At 39.7% G+C, this 25718-nt stretch overlaps 1 protein-coding gene across 1 annotated transcript in view; it reads right to left on the bottom strand.

The window, feature by feature from the left end:
• LOC127368829 (nesprin-2) overlaps positions 1 to 25718 on the bottom strand; it is an 84727-nt gene that overhangs the window by 36735 nt on the left and 22274 nt on the right. Inside the window, 33 exon segments of the mRNA XM_051410018.1 lie at positions 51 to 198; positions 289 to 380; positions 593 to 1033; positions 1248 to 1325; positions 1943 to 2044; positions 2992 to 3060; positions 3492 to 3674; positions 4486 to 4608; positions 5120 to 5305; positions 5930 to 6067; positions 6163 to 6345; positions 6688 to 6813; positions 6897 to 7040; positions 7624 to 7774; positions 7854 to 8110; positions 8347 to 8547; positions 9333 to 9477; positions 9601 to 9935; positions 10055 to 12092; positions 12192 to 12433; positions 12588 to 12743; positions 13760 to 13930; positions 16328 to 18037; positions 18145 to 18315; positions 18830 to 18959; positions 19377 to 19513; positions 19638 to 19976; positions 20170 to 20334; positions 20757 to 21051; positions 22398 to 22564; positions 22877 to 23048; positions 23630 to 23737; positions 25224 to 25429. Coding sequence (XP_051265978.1) covers positions 51 to 198; positions 289 to 380; positions 593 to 1033; positions 1248 to 1325; positions 1943 to 2044; positions 2992 to 3060; positions 3492 to 3674; positions 4486 to 4608; positions 5120 to 5305; positions 5930 to 6067; positions 6163 to 6345; positions 6688 to 6813; positions 6897 to 7040; positions 7624 to 7774; positions 7854 to 8110; positions 8347 to 8547; positions 9333 to 9477; positions 9601 to 9935; positions 10055 to 12092; positions 12192 to 12433; positions 12588 to 12743; positions 13760 to 13930; positions 16328 to 18037; positions 18145 to 18315; positions 18830 to 18959; positions 19377 to 19513; positions 19638 to 19976; positions 20170 to 20334; positions 20757 to 21051; positions 22398 to 22564; positions 22877 to 23048; positions 23630 to 23737; positions 25224 to 25429 — 9309 coding nt within the window.

Below are 25718 nucleotides of genomic sequence, written 5' to 3'. Positions count from 1 at the left end.
ATCATCCTAAAGTCAGAAAAAATGCAACTATTTTTTAGGTATTTTCTTACCTTTTCATGGGTCCCTTCATCTTCTGAGTTGATCAGGGTTTGATGCTCCTCCTTAACTTTTTTCAAAGTCGTCAGTTTTTGTGAGATCTGGGTATAAAGTTGACTCCACCTTAGCTGCTCCTCGTCATCTTCTTTGTGTGTAGCCAAGCTAGGGACCAAAGACACAATAAGCCTCAGTCTATGGTACGCTACATGCATGTGAGTTAGTCACCAGTTCCTATGACTGGCACTGTTTTACCTGATCGGCACCTCAGACAACTCCTGGGCTTGTTGGGATTCGTCCACTAAAGTGCTCTGACTGGTGCTGACTTCCCTTTGCTCCTTTAACAACTTAAGATGAACCCGGACATTGAAGAGAAACAAAAGGAAAACCAAAAAATGATTTGCGACATTATTGTATTGTATTGTTGTTTCTATTATGTCAAATTTAAAAGTAACATGAGAAACATCACATTGTACATAATTCATGTTCAAGGTTTTAATTTAATTTGTTCAACTTAAAAAAAAAAAAAAGATATTTCTTTTCTTTCTCAGATACTTACCACATCTTGAGGTGGAGCTGTGGACAAAGACAGATCTTTGTCTCCCTCTATAAACTTATCTGATGCTCTTGTGGCAGTGAACGGAGTTATAGGTCTTGTAGGAATCAGTCTTGTGTCTTCCACTGCAGCTGCTGCCTGAAGGGACTTAGTATGAGGGGAAGTGACAAGGCTTTCATGTTTAGGTGACCTATGTCGGTCCAGTGTAGCAGCAGCAGCAGCAGCAGCGAGCTCGTCTTCAGCTGCAGCAAGAGGTGACTGAGACGTCGCAGTTTCAGGACTAAATGCTTTTCCAACATCGGAATCCAATGTTATTAATACAGTTTCAACAATTTCTGATCCTTTAGTGTCAAACCCAGGCTTCACAGATAAAAGTTCAGTTTCCACACCTTTTGAGCTCATCTCCACTTTAGAGGGAAACTGACCAGCCAAACTCTGAACAGCCTGGAAGACAATTAAGATTTTACTGAAAATTATTCATCTTTGTAGGAGTCAGTGAATAAAGACCAGGACAGACACTTCTTTGAATTAAAAAAAAACTCACAATTTTACTGCCATATTAATTTATCTGAATAGTTAAAGATTCAAAACAAATGTGCTAAATGTCCAAAGTGCTCATTAAACAAGTCCAAACTCTGAAATTAAGAATATAATTTACCTTAAATTCTGATAGTGGCTTAATGTCAGCAATATCCTCACTCTGCACATCTGATACGTTGAGTGTCTCTTCTGGGTCCTAACACATGAATCGTATAAATACACAAATGCAAATTGAATCCATGCACTCTCGCACACACACGGCATTCTCATTGTGTGTGTGTGTGTGTGTGTGTGTGTGTGTGTGTGTGTGTGTGTGTGTGTGTGTGTGTGTGTGTGTGAGTGTGAGAGAGAAAGGACAGGTTTCTGAGAAGCAACATATTTCAAGCAGCTGCTTCTGACAGTGCCAGAGTAGATTCATCAGGTAATAGCACAGCCTGTCTGACACAGCTTCATACAAACATGCAAGAATCTGCGAAAATCTTCCACAACACAGAAAAAAGTGCCAATATTAATGTTGAAAATTATTAGTTGAATCAAAAAAATAGATAAAAAAGGAGGAAAAGTATGAGAAGAGCCCAAGAAATGTTGAGTTTCACTCCAAATCTCAGAGAATCAGTATGTGTAATTTCCAAATTCTTTGCCATGTGCTAAATGTATTGAGGATTTACATACATTACATTTTCAATAATAAAGTTTTAATGACTGAATAGTTTTTAACACTATTTAATGTGACATTTTGGAATGAAACCCAAAGTAAAAAGGAGGTACCCAGAAGCATGCTCTCCTCGAGCTGTAATTATTTTTCAGATTTACCTCTGGAATACTGCATGTTAGTGTGTCAGAGGACGACGAGTCACAACTCTCATATTCCTCATCCTCCTCTTCCTCTGAATTAGACACCTGAAAAGCCTCCTGCTTTTAGTGATAAGGGTGAATGATATGATCAAAAGTGTAATTTAAAAAGGAATACGGAAAAGCAAATCTTTCTATTGACTCCTCGTTCCTAAATTATCTTAAATACAACTTTTCCTTTGTGTAATGTTTAAGCAAAATCAGTGAGGAGAAATTACCATCTGTCATCTTTTATGTGGAACCTGACAAATGTGACTTGAAGTACTTTTTATTAAATAATTTCACTCTTTAAAAACTATACAGAGACTAGAAAAAAGCTTGACTAAGTAGTCATGGAGGATTTCATGTTAATTTAGTAAACACGTATTTGCTTGAAAGGATTGTTAATTTTTTGGGGATATTCATAATAAATACATTCTTACACCGGAAACAGTTTATTTTAATTTATGTGTGCAGTCTTAAAGTAATCAGAAGGTGATACCACAGACATCCAAAAGCTTACTGATCTAATCTGATCTCTGCATGCAAAGCTTATAATATGCAGTTTGCCAGTCTGCCCTACAGTAGGGCAATAATAGAATAATTCCCCCAAAAAACAACAACAATATGCTTGAGCCTTCCTCACAGCCCATTAGAATGGACACTGCATGTTTTAGGGTGATGTTTTCTTGGAAAAGGACTGTACCAGGCAGGTTCAACCAATTCCAGATAGCAGTGGAAATAAATTATAGTCACCAAGGTTGACTCTCTTTAAGAGTTCAGCATTTTTACTTTAATTCCCTTTTTTAAAATACACCTTTCAAAATTTGGAAACCAGTGGAAATCCTGGACTTGGTGACTGTCACGTTTATATCCCAAAACAGTGGTGGACAAATTGTCAGCATAAAATGATTAAAGAAGACAAGATTAATTGGTATAAGATTAAAAGATCATTCAAACACGTACAATCACACTAGTGTTACTTATTTAGCTGATGATGAATTTTACCTTATCATTATTGTGATTATTACCTGGACTGAGTGACTTTGTGGTGATCTGTCTACTGTGGTGATGCCAGGATCCTCCTCCCTAATCTTGTTCTAGGTTAGTCAAAGAGACAAGAGAAATAGACAGAAACGGAAAAGCAGATGTGAAAAAAAGTTTACAAAAGTTGATGAAAAACATATTCAAGGTTTTACTACAGAATATTGTGCATATGTTTGTGCTACCAAAGGTGGAGAAGGTCAGCACAATGGCTGCACTAATAAAAGATACAGAACAATCTTGAGTGTGCATTGTAAAAAAAAAAAAAAAAAATTATATAAAGACACATACTTTGGCTTTAGTTCCCTGTTACTATCATTGCTACCCTGTTGCTTGGTTGCTTTCTTCAATTCAGTTCAATGTGAAGTCATACCAGAAAAAGAACTGTAAGCATTTATAAAATTCATTTTGTTGAACCTCCCTACTCTTCTAAAATAACAAAAATCTGTTTTTCTATTTGCACTGGTATTCAGACTTCATGCTGTACCTCCAGCAGGGTGGTTTGTTGCTGGGTGAGTTGCTCCAGCTCTTCGAGTGGCTGCAGGAGCAGTCTGGCTCTGGAGACGACCAGCAGGCCCTCCTGTGCTCCCTGAGGGAGGTGAAGCTCTTCTTTGCATCTCTCCATCTCCTCCAATGTCCTCCGCATCGACTGCACGTTGGCCAAGATCACCTTCAGGTTGAAACAGATGAACTGATTAAACAGTAACTTTAACTTTTTTGTCTTATGAATAACTTACTTTGTTGGCTGTCATATAAAACCTTCAGTGTATAACGATATTCAGTCATGTTGTCGTTGAAGGAAAGGTATTAGAAAGTGTTATGGTACATCTGTGCTTCAGTTATGGTAGCATGCCTACTTTGTAGAAGAAATCTAGCACAGCCAAAAACATACATTTGGAAGGATAAAAAACACAACCAATAATTTTATACCGGCGACTGACACCTAAAAAACATTTGAAAGTTAGGGTGCATTTGCTGCTAACAAGAACTTTTTTATTTTGCATGTGGTAAATAGTCACTGTGAAAAAGATTTTACATGCACCTGAATATGCTAACTTAGAGAGATAACAGATGGTCAAAGATAGATAGAAGTAAAAATGGTTACTAACATGGTCAAGCTTTAAGCTTTGTTTTGACAGGATGAATAGGATTCATTTTTAATTAGTTAAAATGAATGTGAACTGAACACTGTTAAATCACTGATTTATTTTAGTAGACAGAGAGAAAAGTTGTGAGATGTCATATTATGCTTAAGGAAGAACTTTATCCTTCCTTCTTCAGTGAGAAACATCTAAACGCACAACCTACCTGCCATACAGACAAGATGGTTCCTTCAGAGAATTCTTTCAAACCTTGTTTTTAAAATCCTTTTAAGCCTGAAGTGTTTCACATTTGTACTATTACACTGCTGTTTGCATGTTCTATGTGTGCCAATGTTCTATTTGCATGAAATTCGTAAATAAAATTAGACATATCATCACCTGTCGGTTTTGAAGATGCTCCGTTAGAGTGATGTTAGAGTTGTCCAAGGAGGATAAAATCGCTCTGATCTTCGGGACATTCTTCTCCATCGTCTTCAGCTCCACTTCTATTGCCTCCACCACCTGACATGAAGATTTCCAGCAACTTTTTCAGTGATATGACTTTTATAGTCAGGAGTATTTCACATGCTACACGTCCAAGAATATAACTGCCCATACAAATGTCTTGTTGATCGACAGCATTGCACTTTCAAGATGCTACTGACAGCATTTCTTTTAGTTTTATATGATGGAAACATGTATCAAAGTGGGCCACAATATCCCTGGTTCAGTTCTGTTCTCTTTCATGTTTCCTGTCCTCACTAATGGTCTGTTTCATCAGTCTTAAATTTCAAACACAAAGAAGAACAACATCACATCCACTGAAAGATTCCACAGATTCAGTTAATCTGCCAAAATAGAAGTCAGTTGTTACATCTGCTCACTGAAAGAAAGTCTTCTCTGCACAAAGGACGTGGGAGGAACCAAAATGTAGGGGGGGGGGAAACCCTGCAGTTTCCTCCCACTGCCATTTGGGGTCACTAACAACCTGACAATCTAAAATTTGTGGAATTCCTCTTTTTAAAAGTCTTACCGGGACAGCCTGCAGGAGCTGATCCAGTGGCTCTAGGATCTTGAGTTGCATTTTGTGGACTTGTTGGTCATTCTGGTCCAGCTTCTCCTTCTGTGTGCTCATATCACACACAGCAGAGATCTCATCCAGGACTGGCCTGAAGTCTTGCAGGGCATGTCTGATCCTCTCAGAGTCATCCAGGACCAACTGTAGTTCAGGATTTAAAATAAAATGCATCCATACCATGAAATATGTGAAAATACTTGCGGTCAGTACTAAGTCTATTAGACTGGTTAGTCTTTAGCCTGGCATGTGCAGTGGGAAATAGAATTGATGAATGAAAACAATATTATAATGTAGGTGTTAAATACATACATGAATGAAATTAAAGGCATAGATCAAGTTTTTTGAAGTGGGGTTGTATGAGGTACTTATTCATAGTCAGTGTATTACCTAAAGCAGAGAAGAGTCCCAGCACAAAAGCTATTCTAGTTTAGAATATTTTAGAAAAAAATGTATATGAGGATAAGTGTATGCTATATTTATTTTATACCTTGCCGTGAGTCAGCCCTTTCCGATGGGAAACTGAAGCCGTTTTATCCATTTATGCTCTCTGCAAAGTCACCGGACTAAACCAGATATACTGTATAAAATATACATTATACATATGTGTGTGTAATGGAAGCTTAGCTGGACATGTACCTCAAACAACCCCACTGCAAAAAACCTGAACTATTCCTTTAATGAATAAACCTAATATATAATTTGATATTAGTTGTCATGGATTTTCAGAAGCTTCAAAGGTTTTCTGTGTTATTTGGTATTTCTGACCTGCAGGGAGTTTGCATGATTCTGGAGGCTTCTGGCTGTTGTGAACGAGCAGGGAGCAGTGAGCCATGACTGGGCCTCGTCTAACCAACAGGTGGCGCCGTACACAATGTCATCAAACTCCTGAAGACAGGCAGGGATCTGACAAAGGAGTATAGAAAATATAAGGAAGCAGAAGGTGGCTTCAGAAGTTCTATAGACATGGTGCAATACAGTACAGTGTAAACATGCCCAACCTTGCTGAGGAAGGCGGTGCGTTGCTCGGCCATCTGCGCTGCGTTTTGGTAGAGCTGCAGCGGTTGTGTAAGTTGGTCCATGAGTAGGTGGGCTTGATCTGGATGATCCTCCGCAAGATCCTGAACTTCATTCTCCAGGAGCATCAAGCGACTGTGCCATGCATCCAGCTCATCCCACACACGCTGGAGAACAAACAATGTTAAGTATGTTGTGCTTTGAGGTGATAATGTAATAATTTTTGGCTAGCTTACTACACTTTCTGGTCAGTTAGTCACCATGATTTTTTATGTCTACATACATTTGCACAAATGCAAACATAGCAAGTACAGGCGTTTACCTCAAACTCAGTTATGCTAACTGTTCAAATCAAATGTGACATTCAAGAGTAATTTTAAAAAAGGTGGTATTTGTTATCAATTTCTAAAGAGTAATTTAAAAGAAAAATAAATTATGTTTTAAAAAAGTTTACAAGTTTAGCTAATATTCACACACAGACACACACGCAAACATAAACCAACACACACCTTGAGTACATTTTGTGCTTCATTGACTGTTGGACTCCTCTGTTCCAGTAACACTTTCACTTTCTCCAGCCCAGTAGCCAACTCCACCACTTGACTATCCAGCTTCCGTACTGGGTTCTCCATGAGCTGCAGAATGACCATAGACATGCACACAATTAGAAAAATATAAGAGGTTTTAGTGGGAGATAATTCATGTGACATTCAGTTACCTTCTCCTCCTCTCTTTGTAGAGACAGTCGAACTTCTTGTAATCTTCTGCTGATATCAGCTGGTATTTCAGCATACTGGCTCTGCACACCGTCCATGATACGCTTAAGTTTGGCCTTCTGGGAGGACAAATTGTTTCTGTGCTCCTGTCAGTGTGGAAATGCACAATAAATATGAAAGACTTAAAGACAGGGTCAAAAGTTGAGCTCTCAATTTTGAGTTTAAGTTATTTTCCAATTAAAGGCTAAAGGTAAACTTACAGAAGCCCCTCACAACTTTAGTATGGTCAACCTTTAAAGAGACTGATGACTGGCTAATGACTGTTAAAACCAACATTGACTTGAAAAGATCACTTAGGGTCTGTAATCTAATTATACATCTACATGCTACATAGACCACATATAGCTGCAACAGGCCTGTGAACACAATTTATATTTCTTTCTGGCACTTTCAAGGGCTTCTTAACAGATCTTGATGTGAAAAGAAACTTAAACATAACATAAAATTATACCTTATTATAACTTCACAATTTCATCACTGATAAATAACCAAACATATACAAGTAAAACGATTAAAAAAACACTCTTTTTGTCTATATCATTATTTTGCTTAAGTATAAAATGTCATGTGTAAATTTTTTGCTTTTGAAATTTCACTTCAACTGCATTCTTACACATCTACACCTCCAATTTTCAAGCTTGCACTATAGAGCATATAAAGGAACCTGACCTGTTGGATGGATGGATCGGAACAGGCTTCCAGTGAGGTAAGAATGGAAAACATGTGTTGCTCCACCTCTCCTATCTCCTCTTGGAATTGCCTTCTCTTTTTCTCTTCTGCCTGGGCTGCAGCTACCACGAGCAGGTTTCTCTCTTGCAAGCTGTGGAGAACAGTATCCTCTCAGCATCTCTGACATTAATGAGTAATGACTTTCCACATGTATATTAAACAAATCTCACCTCCTGACATTCTCCTGGATCTTCACGAGTGTTTTGCCAACAGGTCCAGGGCTGATGGGATCCTGGCAACTAGATAAGTTCAGTGCATGCTCTAGTCGATGCTCCAGGGAAGCTAAGGCCTGCTGCTCCTGTTCCAGTCCAGCCTGGTGTATCTCAGCGTGAGCCAGAAGATCCTGGGGTTCTTGAGCGAAGCTCACAGTGGAGCGGTCGGGGACATCAGCCTGAAGACTGGCCAAAAAGCTGCAACACTGCTCCATCTGAAGAGAATGGAATTTAATATTCATTGTATCTATATATAACTTATCTTTGTCCTGTATATTATGTTACAATAACCCAATTTTGTCTCAGAAAAGAAATAAAAGTCACTTGACACAGTGAACCTTTCCTAAGAAAAAGTGGGAACTCTGAGGCCTGCACCCATTAGGTGTACATATTTAGGTGTACATGTTTAGACACAAAAGCTGTAAAAGGATTTTATGTTGGTAAAACTCACACTTGTAGTTATGTCCTTCCATTCTTCTCCTCTCTGTTCTGTGTGTGCCATCAGGAGGCCGACACCACGTCGTAATGATACCCAGCGCCTCCAGAGGGCACCTAGCTCGCCATCCTTTCCAACCCCACAGCCCTGCATCGGGCATCCAGCTCTCAGTTCTTCTATCTTACCAGCGAGGCTGCGAAGATCTTCCATTAGAAGCTTTATGAAGAGAAAATAGTAATAAAGTTCAAATTAAAGTTTTAATCAGACAGCATTCCCTCCACACGTACCATAATCTTCATCCATATCTCCAGTGCATTCTCGACAATACTACAGGTAAGCGTGGTACTCTAAACCGGTGAGAACAAAACAAAGTCTACAACCATTTAGTGGCTTTGTGAAGCTTCTAAACGCTGATGTCAAAATGCTAATATATTCACAATAACAATGTTAACATGCTAATGTTTGGCAGGTTACAACATTCGCTATTTACTAATTAGCACAAAACAGCTGAGAAAATGTGATTAGTTTGGTATTTAGTCATAAAAAGTACTGTATTAAATATTTTGACTTGATGATACCAAATGAAAAGTCTAGTAATCATCAAACCCCATCCACCCTGAGGGGGACTTGAATGTCTGTACCAAATCTCATTGAAAAAATCCATCCAATAGAGACATTTCACTCAAAACCACAAATGTTATTGTGGCACTGGAGGTCAAAAGTCAGGGGATCACCAAAAGCATTAGTATTCATCATCATGAAAATGAAAAAAAATGTGGGGATGGAAATCAATCAAATAGTCGTCGATATTTTATCCTGGGCCAAAGTGGTGGACTGACAGACTGACAGACCAACCAACTGACATTGCCATCCATAGAGTCATGCCATTAGCCAACAATTGTAAATTGTCAAAACCTATGACATGCAAGGTTCAAGTAGATCCAGCGTATGTACACAAATGCATGCTAATCATCGGCAAACAAATTTTGCATCAAACCTACCTTAGCTCTTTTTTGTTGGGCAACACATTTGTCATGTGACGTCACTTGTTCTGCAGCGCATTCTGAAAGATTGGCTTCAAACCCTGAAAGACGTTGACGTACGTCTTCATGACACTTCCTGTGGCTTTGTTGTCTTATTTCACACCTATGAGAAATTTGTGTTTTAGTTGTTTTTACTTTATTAAAATTATGAATAATAAAAAACATAAATAATCACAACAATGCAAGACAAAAGTTATGCAGAAGCGTTTCAGTTAATAGTCAGTACCTCTGCAAGGACTCCAGCCTGAGCTGGGCTTGGGCCTCCAGTATGGCTCTTCCCACCAGCAACTGACTGAGGATGCTGATGTGGAGCTGCTCAGTCTTTGGGCGAGACAGGCAAGGTTGTTGGGGCACCAATTCCCCAAGGTGGCAGATATGAGCCTGAAAGCCCTCTTCAAGAGCTTCTAGAGCCTGCTGAGTCTGTCTCTGTTCCTCAGTGCAGTCCAAAAACCCTCCAGGAGCTGATAAGAACGTGGCTTCAGCATTATGAAGAAAGCCAATTGCTCCCTGAGCAGCCCACTGGTAATCTTTCAAGGATTCTCTAGCCTGGGATAAACTCTCCTGTTGAATACATGTTACATGATCAAGCATAGTTTAGATAAACAACACACCAAAGTATGAAATGTTAAATTTAAAATCCTCAAATGTAGGCCAGATTAACCCAGAACATTTAAACTTACCATTCGTAAATGGCAGTCTTGCTTGGCTGCATCCTTAAGGGAGTAAAGTTCCTTGTAGTTCTTCAGGTTAATTTTTTCTTTCCGTCCCAGACCTTCCAACACCCTCATTCCAGACTCCATATTTCTCCAAATTACCCAGCACCTTCGTAGTGCAATATCTATGGCTTTTTCATCTGGTTTAACTGGTTCGGCACCCTCCAGCTCCACTCTTGTTATTTGGAAAAGTTCCATTAAGGCAGGGAGCTCAGAGGAAAAACGCAGACCCAACAGAAGCTTGGCCTCTAGGTTTTTGATATCATCTGTGATAGAATACTCCCAGGAGACTAAAGTTTCCACAGTGCAGCGAATACTTTGCCTCTCTGAATTAAGCTCTGATGGGTACAACTCCTGGGCTATGGCCTCTAACTGGTCCGCTGCCTCTTGACACTGAGTCTTTACCAAAGGAAGTTCAACCAAAAGTGTTTGGCATAGTCTGAACCTCTCACCCATACTGACTGTTTTATCTTTGGCATGCTGGATTTGCTCTTTGGCAATGTCCCTAGATTCCTCCATTTGTCTCTTCAGGTGCAGATATTTGTCTTGCTCAAAGGCATTAATACTAAGAGCTTTGCACTGGTCTTGCAGTTCCCCAATGGTGCACAGCAGGGAGCTTCGCTTGGCCTCCTGGCAGTGCTGAAGCTCTTGTACTTCACACTGATGCTCCATTAGCATGTGCTTCAAACGTGCAATTGTTGAAAGGGTTTCCAGTGTTAAAGGAAACCTCTGCTGCTGCAGATCAGTGGAAATATGCTGTAAACTAGCCTGGATGGTTGATAACTCCTCATCTGACGTGGTTCTCTCATGAATCAGCTCCTCTAATTCCCAGCTGGTTGCTTTCTCATGAGCTAGCAATCCATCTAATTCTGTACAGAGGCCCGAAAGTCTGTTGACAAGGTAGCGGCCCTCTCCTGGACTCAACCCTACGGTTATTTCCCTGTAACTGTCTGCCATTGCTTCCAGCTGTTTCAGTTGGCTCTCTATCTCCACTGCGGCTAACTTGTGAATTTTCAGCTCGCTCTCCAGCTTTCTGCTATCAGCTTTTGAAACATTTTCAACATGGTCGCAGGGGTCTCTTTTAGCAAGTGTTTCTGCTAGCCAGGCATCCATGCTTGCAAGCTGGGATAACAGCTTCTCCCTCTCCTGCAGACTTTTCTTCATGTTGTCAAGAACATGATCCAAACTGTCAGAAATAGCTTCATACAAGTCTTCTATTGTCTTTAATACTTGGTCACTTTCCTCCTTTTCCATATCAGAGCCTACACCTTTCATCTGCTCAACTTCTACCCGCATCTTGGACCTTCTAGACCAAATATCAGTCCTAAATTTCTTCATCTCAACAATCTGAATACGAGCCTCCTCTGGGAAAAGGGCTAACTTTTTCCCAATAGAGATGTGGTTTTCTGCTTGCTTGGCCCATATGATCAAGTCTTGTAATTGCTTGTTGATCTTAGCTGAAGAAATGCCACCACAGCTGGATGTGGAAATGTCAAGCTTGCTCTTGGTAACATTCAGCAAGGACCCCAATTCTTGAAGACTATGTTTGATCTCATCCTTCTCTTTCTGACCCAGAGAGAAATGGACAAGAGCATCTGACTGGGACTGTAAGTGCAAGTAAAGTTGGTTGTACAGTTTTATGTCTGTGGTCACACAAACAAGTTCTAAAGAGCTTTTGCTGTCATGGCTTTGAAAGTTGGATTGTTGAAGAGCTTCAAGCTTGGCTTTGAACTGTTCAGCCTCTTTTATTAGAAGGGAGGATTGAGAGGTGGAGTTTGAGGCGTGCTGCAGAGCTCTTTTGATACTTCCTTCTAAAAGCCTCCATTCCTCCTGGACATCTCCAAGCTGGGCAAGAAGAGCACCTGAACTTTCCGCAGCGCTCAAGTGGACTGACAACTGGCTACTTAACTGGAGGAGCTCTTCCATCATGTTCTTTTTGTGCACCATGGTTCGCAGTAGGGCATGGAGTTTGTCAGCTTGAAGGGCACTGCTTCCCAAATTATTTCTGATAAAAAAAGAATAAGAATATAAGTGTATCACGTAGAAAGTACACAAACAAATACTATTAATTATTAGCTTACTTTAAAATCAAAAGAATACTCACAAGCTCATTTTGTCCTTCTCAACAGCTAGAACCTCCAGGAAAGCTCTGATGATCTTCATCTGTTTATGATACTGTTTGACCTGATCCAGCTGTGCTGCTTTGACTTGCACTGTGGCAGAGGCATCCAGCAGTGCAGCACTCCACTGTCCTTCAACACTTTTTAAGGCATCTGGTTCACAAATGCTCACAGAACTCGTGCTTTTCATAGTATCCACTTGCTCCTGAACGCAGCGCCTGTAGTCCTACAGTAGACAGATCAGACATTAGATAAAAATATTTTTGTACATTACTGATTTGACATTTAGAATGGAAGTCCATTTCACCAAAATAAAGCTCTTGGTTGGTGCAAAATACATTTGTTATACTAAAAGAAAAGTGGTAAACAGAAGTACATACCTCTGCCTCTTGCAGTTGTCTGGCCATTACGGTGACATCGAGCTGTGCAGGTTGATAGCGACATGCCAGAACTTTTTGGACAGTTCGTAGCAGTCGAATCTCTGGTTCGCCAGGAGAGGACTTAAGGTACCAGGTTAAATCAATGTGTGGTGTCCGCTATAATATTATAACAAACAAAATAAAAATAGTGGGTAAACAATTTCTGAAAAAAGTTTGTTACAGCACTGTACACTATGTCACTTAATCTGCAGATTATTTGTATGATTCATTGATTAATGGTTTGGTCAGGAAAATGTCAGAACAGTGGAAATCCCTGCTACAACTTCCTTAAGTCTAAGATGAAGTATTCACACATTCACATTCTCTTGTTTTGTCTGACCAACAGTCCAACACCCAAAACTAATTGATTTACTATCACAAGACAAGGAAAAATAGCTGAGAGAAGGGAATGTTACTTCTAAAATGACTTAAATGATTGATTAATGAATTAATGGTTTCAGCTTTAATGACAATAATGTAAAAAGGCAGGAGAAAAACAATCCAAAAAATGGGGCAAAAAACAAAATCAAACATGGTAATCAGATTACAGCGGTGTTCTTGTCTATGAACTTAAAAATAACTGCAGTCCTTTCTTATTAAACATGTCGACATGATAGTCTTTCCAAAATTAAACATCACATTTAGGTAGTGCAAGTCACAGACTGTATACTGTGAGTAATTAGACCCACTAATGACCCTGCAGGAAATCACTGTCTCATAGATCCTTCCTGTGGATCTTCCTGTCAGCAGCGTCATGGGAATACACAAACATCAATCAAAACTGCAATCTGTTCAGTGTTTATTGCAAATGTCCTTTTTGGACACTTGAAGCTATACGGTTATTCAATCATCATCATCAACTCCAATCCATTTCCTGCTGAAATGATGATTTTCATGTCTCTTTTCATTAAACATACTGTGTGCAACTACAGGAACACATCCCTGCCACGATCAGTGATTTTCTTTTAACCTCAATTCCCAAAATCAGTTAAGAATGTAACCTTTCCTGCACACACTCTAAAGTTCAGACTTTTCCACATCAGTTTATTAACCCACAGAAACATGTTTTGTGACATAGAATGCCTACAGCAGATCTAACTCAGCGAGGTGCATTAAAACCAGCTGATACTCACATTTATTATGTTACTTCTCTCCACCCAGCTCTGGACCTCAGACAAAATATCCTGCATGCTGCACTTGTGTTTGTAGGTCTCTGGTGATGTACCTGCCGTGTCCCTGGCCTGGAGATCAGCTTCCAAACCCGGAGCTGTCCTCTCAGACTCCATGCTGTCTTGGATCTGAGGCTACATACACAGATGACAGGGGTGGTGTCACATTTTAGCCTTCTTCTTCGCTGTGTTCGCCCACAGATAATAACAGAGCTTCCTGTTCTTTTCCCTGCTCCACAGTGGTAAATATTACCATGTTGACGGTGGCCTGGCGAGTCGGTACAGTTAACACAAGAATGTGCCTGAGTAGGGAGCAGTCTGCCCTGAGGGAGAAGGACTCAGTCTTTTCGTCTAGAAAGTTCAGCCTCCCGTGCTTCTTTAAAGAATAAGTGATCTGTTATAACATGGTAAGGCAGGGAAACACCAATACATGACATGAACTGCTAGGTTACTAGATTAAAAACAGGGGAGTTGCCTTTTGAAATATTTTGACTATGATCAAGGTGTGTCTTGTACCAGGGTACAGGTAGAGCGGGAGGAGGGTTTGAAAAGGTACAGCATGTTTCTGATTCGCTGTTGAGAAAAACAGTATAAAGAAGAATATCTTATGCTGTTTACGTCAAGTTTGAGTTACAAATATTTCTCTCTCAAAAGTGATGTAACAACTTTAACTGGAAGATTATGAAGGAAACGCTCATTTCTTTCTGGAAGCTTAATGTATTTTAAACTACAGGATTTCTTATTTGGGTTAGGGAGTAAAAAAATATCATATATATGAATACTTTTCACTGGTTGGATATACTGTACACTTAATAAGTTTGTGAACACTATATTAGTGTACTGACTTTATTAAAATCTCAAGCAATGTAAATGTAAAACATTTTTTACATGAACTCAGATATAAGCTTTTATTATTATTATTTTTGTCTTAAGTCATAGGAACTTGAATCACAATCACTCTAATCAGGCAGCTTGGCACTGTTACTGTATATATTCAGCACAACTTGTTAACCACCCTAATGGCAGCATCCAATAATAACTCAAATTAGCTGTAAAATAGGCCCAGAAAGCCTGGCTTCTTAAATACAAATATTTCGGTATTCGGAGGAACATTTTAGGACATTCATAATGTCAGCTGTTGACAGAGCAAATGTGCGTTATTACTAAGAATAATGACAGGTTGTGTTTGTGAGGAATTCCTCAATTCCTTTGAGGACTGTGGCTTGTACTACCAAAAGACACCTAGAAACTAAAGAGAACTACATGAAGACATTCGAGCAAACTGACTTTGTTATGTGGCAGGTAGTGCAAACCTCACCATTAAGTCTAAGGTTTTGAGTGGCCCCCTGATGATTAAAATGCCAAGAAAGACAGATATTATATAGATATTGACAATTACCATTAACAGTAGAAAAGCAATAATGTGTGTTTCTTTCGTCTCTTTCAGGCAACTGTCTCAAGCTTTGTTTGTTTTCCCTGGCAGTGAACGTAGGTTCTTCTTACGTTGATGGCTTTGCTGTCTGTACACACATTTCTGCCTCATCGTCTTTATTTTTGCCTTTTCAGCTTTCATTTTAAAATTCATGTCTTGCCAGTGACTGCACTACTGACTGTTTTACTAGATTTAGTATAGATCAACACTATATTACTTTGGCTTTAGGCTTTATAAGACATTCTGTAAAATAAACAAGGCAATATGCAGCATGGACTTTATCCATTTGTCATGAGAAAAATCTATTTCTTTCTACCAGATGAACAAAGTTCCACAAAAAGATGAATGCCAGAACTGACTGGAATTTGGCAAATGTCATGACATTCAAATGCCAAATGGCGGGAAGAATAAATAGACTAAAAGCAAATAAGTTTCATCTAAATTTTGGGTTGCATGTGAGATAAAATAACACTTGCAAAATGTCAGAAATACCAAAGTTTCAGTCAACACCTACCTTCTCTACCACGGAGGTAAGATAAGAGAAGAAGAATGGTTTGTAAATGTCAAAGAAGACCCTGTTTGATGAGTGTTATTTAGTATAGCAAGGACTGTGGATTCAGCTAGGACATCTGGGTCTTCTGCCAGCAGAGGTCAAAAACCTTAACCACAGTTAACTTTTAAAGATTTTATAGTTTTTTTGCTCTAATGGTTTTAAAAAGCGGGAAAGCAACCATCAATAATACTGATTTAATTTTCATCTTTTTATGTATTTTTTATTATGTTATGTATCAGGATCTTTTATGGGACATCCTGGGGGACTAGAGGTGTAGGCCGCTGACCATGCAATTGCAATGTCCCCTGACCCTGACCCTCAAATAACTTTTGATGCATGTCCTCCCACTATATATTCATACATATATCTATATTTGATGCCTTATTTATATAAGGAATGTTGAGCTTTGTTTTAAGGGATTTCAATCCAAAAGGGTTGGTAACTTTGGCATTAATATACTTTTTCTACCAGGGAAGATAAATTCTGAGAAGAAGAAGCTGATTGAAGGAAGAACAGTAGAAGAGTATATTTTTAACGTGACATCTACCTGTCCCTGTGTCACCTCAGTGTCCTCCAGCGATGCAGGTACCTTCAGTTCCCTTTCTTCTATTGGCAGCGTAGCTTTGGCTTGCCTTTCTGCCACTTTTGTATGTCTGGACTCCCGGTGTTCAAGGTCACTTGCTTCTTCTGTGATATCTCCCTCTGCCATCTCCAAATGTCCTGTACCTGTGCTCTGTGCAGTGTCAGCAACAGTCAGCTGTTTGTTGTCACCAGCAGGTATTTGTGTTTCAGTTAAGGTATCTCTGTCCACAGTGCACAAGACTGAACTCATTGTTTGCTCTTCGGTGTGACAGAAATCTGTCATCTCCTCTTGTTTGACATCCAGAAATGTTTCTGCTGCATGCGCACCAGTGGGCTGACATTCAGTGACATTGCTACATGATTTGGAGGAATTCAACACCTCATTGTGCATTAACTCATTGGTTTCTGAGGTTTTTTTGCATGATATTTTGGCATTTGTACATTTTACCTCCTCCGATTCTGTACTCCCTAACGCCAGAGGGCTTTCTGCTACTTGAGACGCATTTAAATCACTCTTTAAACCATGGTATTTAAATTTTGTTTCGTCTGATTCAGGACTGATTAATGTTGTGAGTCCAGATTTATTCTCAGGTAATCCTATACTTGGATCTTCAGTGGGCTTTGCATCACAAACCTCTGCCCCCTGTGAACATATGAGTACACCAAGACCTCTGGCTCCAACATTCTCCCTTTGCTGCATGTCCTGTGGCTGAAACTCAGGCAGCTCCATGTCCAAGAATATTGTAAACACTTTATCTGGTCTCACAGTGATATTCTCACAAGATTTCTCCTTTTCTTGAGCATCCGTAACAGCCTTAAACATCTCTGATTGTGCATTGTAAAGCTCTGCTCCCTGAGAACATCTGAGTGCATAAGACGGACCAACATTTTCCAATTTATGCATGTCCTGTGGCTCCATGTCCAACACTTTCTCTGGGGTTAGACTGGTGTCCTCACCGTCTTTCTGTTGTTCTTCAGCATCGCTAACAGCCTTAAATGTCTCTGATTGTACTGCTAGATGTTCAGATGCATTTTCAGGGGTAGAAAGGGGGAAGTTGTCTGGTTTTGTCGCTGAGGATGCAACCATGGATGCGACACAGTGTGCTGAAATGATTTCTTTGGTATTGACTGTGCCTATAGCTAAGAATTTTGAGTCTTGGGTTGAGGTAGTGTCTTCCTGCAATGGTTGAGTGCTCTCTTGCTGGGCTGTTAAACTCTTGTTGGAAGGAGGAAGTGAGTCTGACATTAAAGGCACTGTGTTATTCCCAGAAGGTGTCCTATGCCCATTGCTTAAAGGATCAGTGTTCAGTGTGCCTGTATCATCCTTTGGCCCGAGACAAGTCTCCAAGTTTATTTTTGGTGGAGTTGATGTTAATGGATGTGATTCTTGTTGGATTTTTGATTTAAAAACATCAGGGATTTCTATACACGGGAATTGATGCGGAAAAAAGGCATCTTCTTTGGCTGTTTCCAGTGTACCTTTGGTTTTCATTTTATTATCATTCTGATCACTTTCAGAGTTTTCCTTGTTTTCTCTTGCAGAAAAGAAAGGAGAAGCAGGAGGACACATGGCCAGAGTTTCATCAGGTGAAGCTAAATGTAGTGCATCACTTTCACTTCTAAAAGTTTCTTCAACGACTTTTTCCGATTCCACGTCACAATGGCCACGACTCACCTGTGAAACCCAAAAAAATATTAACCACAAAATCCTGATATCATCGTCATTATTACAGTCATTGAATTGAATGACAGAATGAAGTCTTTGACTGAGGAGAAACTCACCAGGCATTTAGATACGGTTTTAAGTGCAGGTGTGCTTTCATTCATAGCGTCTGAAGCACTTTTCTCCAGTTTCTTTGTCACATTTGTTCCCAGACAGATTACAAGAAAATCTTGCTCTGAGAGCACTTCACGAACAGCTTGCTGATGGCACAAACCTTCATCCAGAGCTGCCTATGAGAGCACAAACAGATACATAAACTCACAATATTGATCTAAGATATGTGAACAAAGAGCCCGAGGTCATGAATCCTCCAACCTACTGAATCACAAATGGTTAGCTATACAAGCTGAAAAGGTACATAAGTTTACCATTAATAAACAGTTGCCATATTATTTCATATATATACATGTATACACAACTTTATATCAAAGGATAAGGCTGGCATGAAACTATATAGTTGTGAGCTGCTTTCACAGATTTGCATTGTCAGTAGGAATCAACAGGGAAAGTATGAAGAAAAAATATTAAGAGACGAACCAGGAAAAGAATAGAATAGGTAAGTTTGTTGGCTGAGATTATGCCTTCATTACATCTATTACAAATACATTTAATGTTGTAAAGAAGTTACTCTTCAGATTTACAAAAAAAAGGACAGAAGTTGTCACTTTTTTAAACTTGTTATATAAATGTGTATATTTGTTAATATTGTGGGTTTGAATGGATAGACACATTTGTTTGTTTTACCTGGCTGGGTGATGACGGTTCAGCTTGTACTGTTTGGCTCCAATCCTGCAGCTGGCTGATGACCTGTCTCACCCTGTTAGCAGTGTTTTCTACACACTGCTGCTTCTTTTGTAGAAAACTAGACCTGAGGCTACAGTGAAAACATGAGAGAGATAACAAATAATAATTTTAGGAAAATGTAATGAGTGTTGTGATCAAATATATATAGAGCATTACCATCCTTTCCCTCTAACCCTTTTCTTCCTGGCGTAACTGTAAATTAGTTTTAAAAATTACACTGAAAATTACTTTTCTATCAACCTTTCACTCCTTAAGCAATCCCACCTTCAACTAGGGTCATCTTACAGTCTATGTAACAACTTCTGATTTACCCTGATAGGTTTACCATGTTATTAGTTTATAATTATACCAGTGTTCTTTTAAAACGCTGCAAATAGTACATTTAAGTTAAATGTATCCATTGATCTTGTGTATAAACATTTGGATTAATAATCAATGTGATAAATGTAACTTTTCCATTTTTTAAATGAGAAATTAGGTTAAGTACCTGTCAAGGTCTTTAGCAACTGTATCAACAGTCAAAAGGACACCTCTGGGCAGCGTTTCTTGTGTGATGCACGACTCTCCAGTCTTCTGCAGGTTGTTGACTCTCATAGCCAATTTTGTTAGTCTGGTATCCCAATCCTGAGAGAGATATAAATGCGTCTTTGATGATTTGGTCTCTCATTTGAGAGTGTTTAAGATCTGTGAACTTGTTATATTATTATTCAGGGATAAAGCCACATTTCATAGGATCTTTTAACAATACCTGTAGTGTATACCACTGCTGTTTGAGCTGGCTGATATCAGGCAAAACCTCACGGTTCTCACACAGATTTCCAAAATTTTCAGCCAGGTCTTTCAGTGCTATCTGTACACAGGAGACCTCTTCCTCCACTTGTTGAACTCTCTGGTTGCCGGTTGCTGTGAGCGGTGCCAGATTTTCTCTGATGCTACTTTCTAGTGCCCTCTTGTGGTTTTGGAGGCTGCCCACTTGCTGGGAGAGGCTGGCCTGGGCCTCGGCCGTGGAACTGGCTGTTATAGAGTCCTTGAGTGTTACAATCTGTAAAAGGTCTTTTTCTATCTCTGTCACTTCTTGTAGCAAAGCCTGAAAAGCGGAGAAAGTGACAGATAAACATGTTGTGTGCTCTTCTAAATAGAAATACAATATAGGTGGTATAGTGTAAGGAAATTCTCCCCTAAAATGTCTTTTTCATGGTTTAATGCAAAAGTAATATGAAATAAAAATGTAAGAGAGCTTGTACATGATTCACTGGGTCAGTTTACTTAATGGACCTCACCTCCAGAGCTGGTACATCAGTTATCAGTCCAGCTGAGCTTTCCTTCTGGGCCTGACGCACTGACATCCTTTCCTGCAGGGATGTCAATTTATGGTGGCAGTCCTGCAGTAACTGGCCAAAATGTTCCTCATTACACACACCTTCCTCGAGGCGGGAACACACACCCTGTGGACATTTCAGGCACACCAAGCCACAGTCAGACGGCTTACCATTTCGGGGTTTATTGTGATCCCTATCATCCCTATCAAATGAGCTCAAGTATCCCTTCATTGACCCAACCTAGCAAGTTTAGCTTTAATGAGGATGTTAACACTACTACAACTACACAACTGAAATGTCAATGTTTGGGTTGGTTTAGTCAAGTTTGCATTCCTATAAATAACAGTTTGAGGGATAAACGTTGAAGCTTTTAACCACTTATCTATTCCTTTTAGAATAGAACTAAACTATTTCATTGTTATCTATTACTTTTAGCTAACCTGTTTATCCATTATTTTTTGCCAATATTTCAGCTGTTTTATCCTTTATGTTTGGCTGGGAATCACTGTACCCCACTATGATTATCAGTTAAACATGAAAGATTTTACCTTCAGCTCTGCCATTAGTGATGACCAGCAGGTCTCCAGCTCATCCAAAGAGAAATCTTTCCAGATGCTGTCGCTGGTTCGTTCAGCTAGCTCCCTCCTCTGTTCAGCCAGGCTGGCAAGAGTCAGTTGCAGGGATTCAGTCTCCTCCTGCAGTTGACGGGCTTGAAGGCAGATTTGTCTGCGCTCAGTCGAGCCAGGCCAGGGGAATAAAGTGGGGAGCTGAGCAATTCTTTGCTTCAGCTCCTCCACTCTGCTGCAGGCCTGCTGTCTTTGGGCCAGGTAGGAGGAGGTGACACTGAGGCATCAACGGAAACAAAAAAAGGAGTTTAACAGACCATTCAGACCTCATGCAGTACTTAATTTCACTGTTTTTATCTTGGCAATAGAGGTTATTATAGGGGTTTTACGTGGGTGGTAGGGGGAGATACGTTTCAGGGAGGGCAGCTTACCACCCATAAAGGAGTACATGCATGACATGACAACCATAGATAAAACAGTCCTATCATGTATCCTGCTAGGCTGCTGGATAAAGTGAAGACTAATTTCAAGTGGGCTAGGATGAAGGTTAAACCAAAGAAATCAAGGGGTATTTCAATTGTAAAGGGGTGTGCTTTCAAGTAAGAGGGTTATATAAGTGGGCTAAAGGGCTAAAAGTTATGTAGACGGTATGATGCTGCTCTTAGTGATAAGGAGCAGATCCAGGGATTAAGACCGCAGGTAGTGGATGTCTAATAGGATAGGCTAACCCTAACCCCAACCCTATGGAAACACTGGGCCTTCCAGGCAAACTCAAACTGTCATTCCTGCAGTTTGGGCTGCTACCACGATTACTGTCGCCCCTGAAGGTGTATGATGTATCTACTTCAAGGTAGCAAAGCTAGAGAATGATTAGCTCTTACATTAGAAAGTAGCTGGGAGCCCCACGTTGCCTCAGCAGTGTGGCCCTATATGGAAAAGGGATTTTGGAGCTCCCTATAACCAGTTTAAACAGGAGTTTAAATGTGCAAAAGCAAGCCTGGATATGATGTTGTAAGAATCTAGGGGTATAGCAGGATGGAGTACAGCGCCAACTTCTAAGCAGGGATGAAGTGGAACCCAAGGGAGTCAGATTCACAGGCTCAGGAAGCTCTTAGACATTGGAAAATTGTAGGATAGGCACAGTATGGGTGTGGAGCATTTAAACTCAGCATACCACAGGATACATGGAGCAAAGCAACACCAGCTGGGAGCTGGGAGTGGATGAGTTGGGAAAAGTACGGAAAAAGAAGAAACTTAGATTCATGCTGGGAGCAACTTATGATGTGTGTCCATCTCCCCAAAATCTTGGGATTGGATTTTGGGGAGGATGGATAGGAGAGGACCCATGTCCTTTATGTTCAGGCTTCACTTTGGCACATTCTATCAGGGTCTAAAACAACCCTGTCTTGAGGGCAATAAACCTGGAGAAGTGCTGACGAGACTAGCAGCGGTCATTGAGAGTTGCCGCATTGAATTAAACTCACTGGATGCTCGTGTGAATGAACAAATGAAGCAGCAAGCATTTTTGAACAGGCATTATGTAGGCCTATGGGCAAAATGTAACATGAATAAATGCTTGCATAGTAATGCTCACCAAATATTTGGCACATTGGCTCCACTCACCTGTGATGAGGCTGAACTAAGTGGAGAAGGTCCCTCGACTGCTCCTCTGTTTGCTGAATGTCCCGTTTCAGGTCGCCACCATCACACAGTCTGTGGCTCAGACTATTTCCATTAACTCTAAACTCCTCAAGGTGAGCCACCCCTTCTTCTGTTGCACTCACCACAGCCTGAAAAATATTTTTCACAGATTAGTTATTTAACTCTTCACAAAGCAGGGGCCCCAGTTTGTCACTGCACAGACTGAGGAGTGTCTCTTTCTTTAATCTGGTTTACAAATCCTCCATTCCAAAATGTTCAACAACAACAAATGGGCACTCCTTATTGAAGAACAAGTAGAAACAAATATACTGTAGATGAAAAGAAACAATGGATCTGTGTGACCACACCCTTGCATGACATTAGACACCACTGTAACAACTGCCAGTTTACAACTACATGAAACAAAACAAAAGATATAGGAGTTAGGAAGTCTGAAACACCTCAATGTCTCTGCTCAGAGAGCTCTTCTTCTCTTTGGAGCCACGCAGTATGTTGGTTTGAAAGTTGTTGTATCGTTCCAGCAGTTTGTTGCTCTCTTCCACCAGAGCAGACTGCTGAAGTGTGCTGCGTTGTAAGGATGACACAAGCTGACTGATTTCCTCTGTTCTCACCCTGCAAAGGGGAAAAAACAGTGTTAATGCTCAGTTAAACATTATTTACACAATTGTTAGTGAGGGGAACTAAAACTGACTTTGTCAGGTTAACAAGGATGTACTAACATGGTAATTAAGTAGAGAGGGAAAAAACCTTCTACAACCTGCACCTTCTCCGGGGTGCACAAGAAGAAAACAAAATAAATTCACCTACACTTAATTAATGAAGTGTAGCGGTGGGCTCTAGACCGTACCTCTCCAATGTGTTTAATCAGGGTTACATGGTTATATTGTGTTAACTATACGTCAATCAACAGTATTACAGCCTTCTGTGTACTTGATTAAACTCTAGTCTAGTCTACTGCAGATCTCCTTATGTAGCACAAAGAAAATACACAAAACATGACAGACAATAAATATACAAAAATGAAGGATAGAATTCCAAAATCATTTAGTGAGAATATCAACTGTAGTCCCCCATAAACTAAATACACAGAATATATATTACCCTGCACACTGCCTGACAACTCTTGACCTCAGGACCTTTATACAAGATTTGCTTATTTTCAGCTGGACAGCATATATCTGAAATCAGTTTACCTTTGTCGAAGTGCTTCCTCCTGCAGGAGACTAAGATCCTCCTCCTTCGCTGCTTTTTCTTCAAGGGCTTGCAACCATTGTTCCAAATGCTCACTCTCCCTTTGCAGCCTACAACACATATGTACAGTATGAATGCAGGCAGGGCACATACATGCATATGTACAGTGTAGACTATGCACTGTATTAAAGTGACGTCACAGTGAACAAATGGTTGTGTTGTAGAGTTCAGAAAACAAGTTGAACTTGTCCCACTGAGTTTGAACTGTACTGTAGACTGTTGCTTGTGTCTATTATAGAGTTTAAAGGATAAGTGGTGACATTCTATATATTCCTTATTGTGAACAAATCACACAAAAAAAACAAAACCAACAATGAAATTCATCCTACAAACAAGTATTGCCTGTATAGCCAAAGTGTCATATTGTCATGGTCCAGCTGTGCCTCTTCCTCATTCAAGTTTGTCCCCTGTATATTATCTCTCTGTGTCTGTGTGCGTGTGTGTGTGTGTGTGTGTGTGTGTGTGTGTGTGTGTGTGTGTGTGTGTGTTTTTCTGGGCGTGGTGCACCAGTCTCACGCCTGTTGCCAATCACCTGCAGACCTGTGACTCATCCACTTAACAAGCCTCTGCAGTATATTCTTTTTCTTCACTCCAGTCTTCGGCAGATCATTCAGTTCGCCTGCTCTGTCTAGTGTCTCGTCTGTTTTCCTGCTGCCTGCCCGGCTGACTCTGCCTGCTTTGCTCCACCATAAAAATCTAACCAAGATTTTAAACTTGCATCTCTGATGTTGTGAATAAATCTATTTTTTAACGTTTTTCATAATCCCTTGTCCGTTTTCTGTTTTTTGGTCCAAAAATATTACAAAACCACTCATATACCTTATTCCTCTGTTCCATTCTAGATCTTGATTGCTCTCGAAAAAGTATTAAAAAATAAATCAATGATGTTCCTTAATAACAAAGGAAATTAAGGAACTGTAGTTTAATTTGAGTCAAACAAACAAAAAAAAACTATAGTAAGTTATTTATTCTTTTTAAAAATGCTGTTAAAGCATTATTGCACAACTTTATTTGTAACTAATGGACTCAGACACCCCAGGGATGACAGAAAGTACTGAGAGACAGATCAGCACATTCTTGGATTTGGTCTTTTCGTGGGATTTGTTGACAAAATCAAAAACATAGAATATTGCCAACCTTTAAATCAAGTTGAGTTATAGACATACAGCACTATAAATCTAAAGAACCAGCAGACCAAATGTAGCTTTTTTCGTGCAAATATTGAATATATTTATATATTATTGTACCAAAGAACAACTGTAACATTTTGAAACTCTGAAACCACTTTTGAAAAAAACAAACAAAATTTAGTATTACAAAAGTATTACAATCAATTACTTTGAGTAATGACATGTATGATGTTTATAGTTTAACAAAACTTGTTGAACCCTTATTGTAATGTGTAAATGCTGTGTGTTACATTGATGTGTGTGTGCAATGCTACATGGTTGAAAAGAGACAATCACCATTTCACTGCAGATGTGTGAATCTGTGCACATTGTATGAATTGAAATATCTAAGCATGATGTCTTTTACCTGTTAAGGTCCTGGATATTCCTTTCAGTCTGTTCCTCCACCTCAGAGAAGAGCTGGTGTGTGTTTCTGACTTTATCCTGCAGCTGATTCCCATCCACAGACAGACTCTGCAGGCTGGATGAACTCACTATGGAGGACATAACACGCAGATCCTCCAGCAGACTCTCTGCCTGCTCATCCTGGGTCTGGAGCTCAAAAAGTAGATCCTGTAGAGGAAAATGAGTTACTGTGTGTGATTAGCATTGTCTAATGTGGCCACATCAAACATTTACATGAACACTAAATTCACTGTCAAACTTTAGCACCACTCTGTGTACAATTGTACAAATATAAAAAAACTACAACATTTGTTTCAGTGTCTAATTCACCATATAGTGGCATTAAAATACTGTTATCTACAGTTCAGTCGGTTGAATTCACTGGCCCAAATTGAGCTGATGTCATTATAGAAATTTTCTCAAAACAAACACTTATTCAAAATACAAATCAACAGAA

Source organism: Dicentrarchus labrax, unplaced genomic scaffold (genome assembly GCF_905237075.1).
Source record: "Dicentrarchus labrax unplaced genomic scaffold, dlabrax2021, whole genome shotgun sequence".
NCBI classification, from domain to species: Eukaryota; Metazoa; Chordata; class Actinopteri; family Moronidae; genus Dicentrarchus; species Dicentrarchus labrax.
The sequence above is the reverse complement of the archived record's forward strand: the minus strand, read 5'-3'. Positions and strand labels throughout refer to the sequence as shown.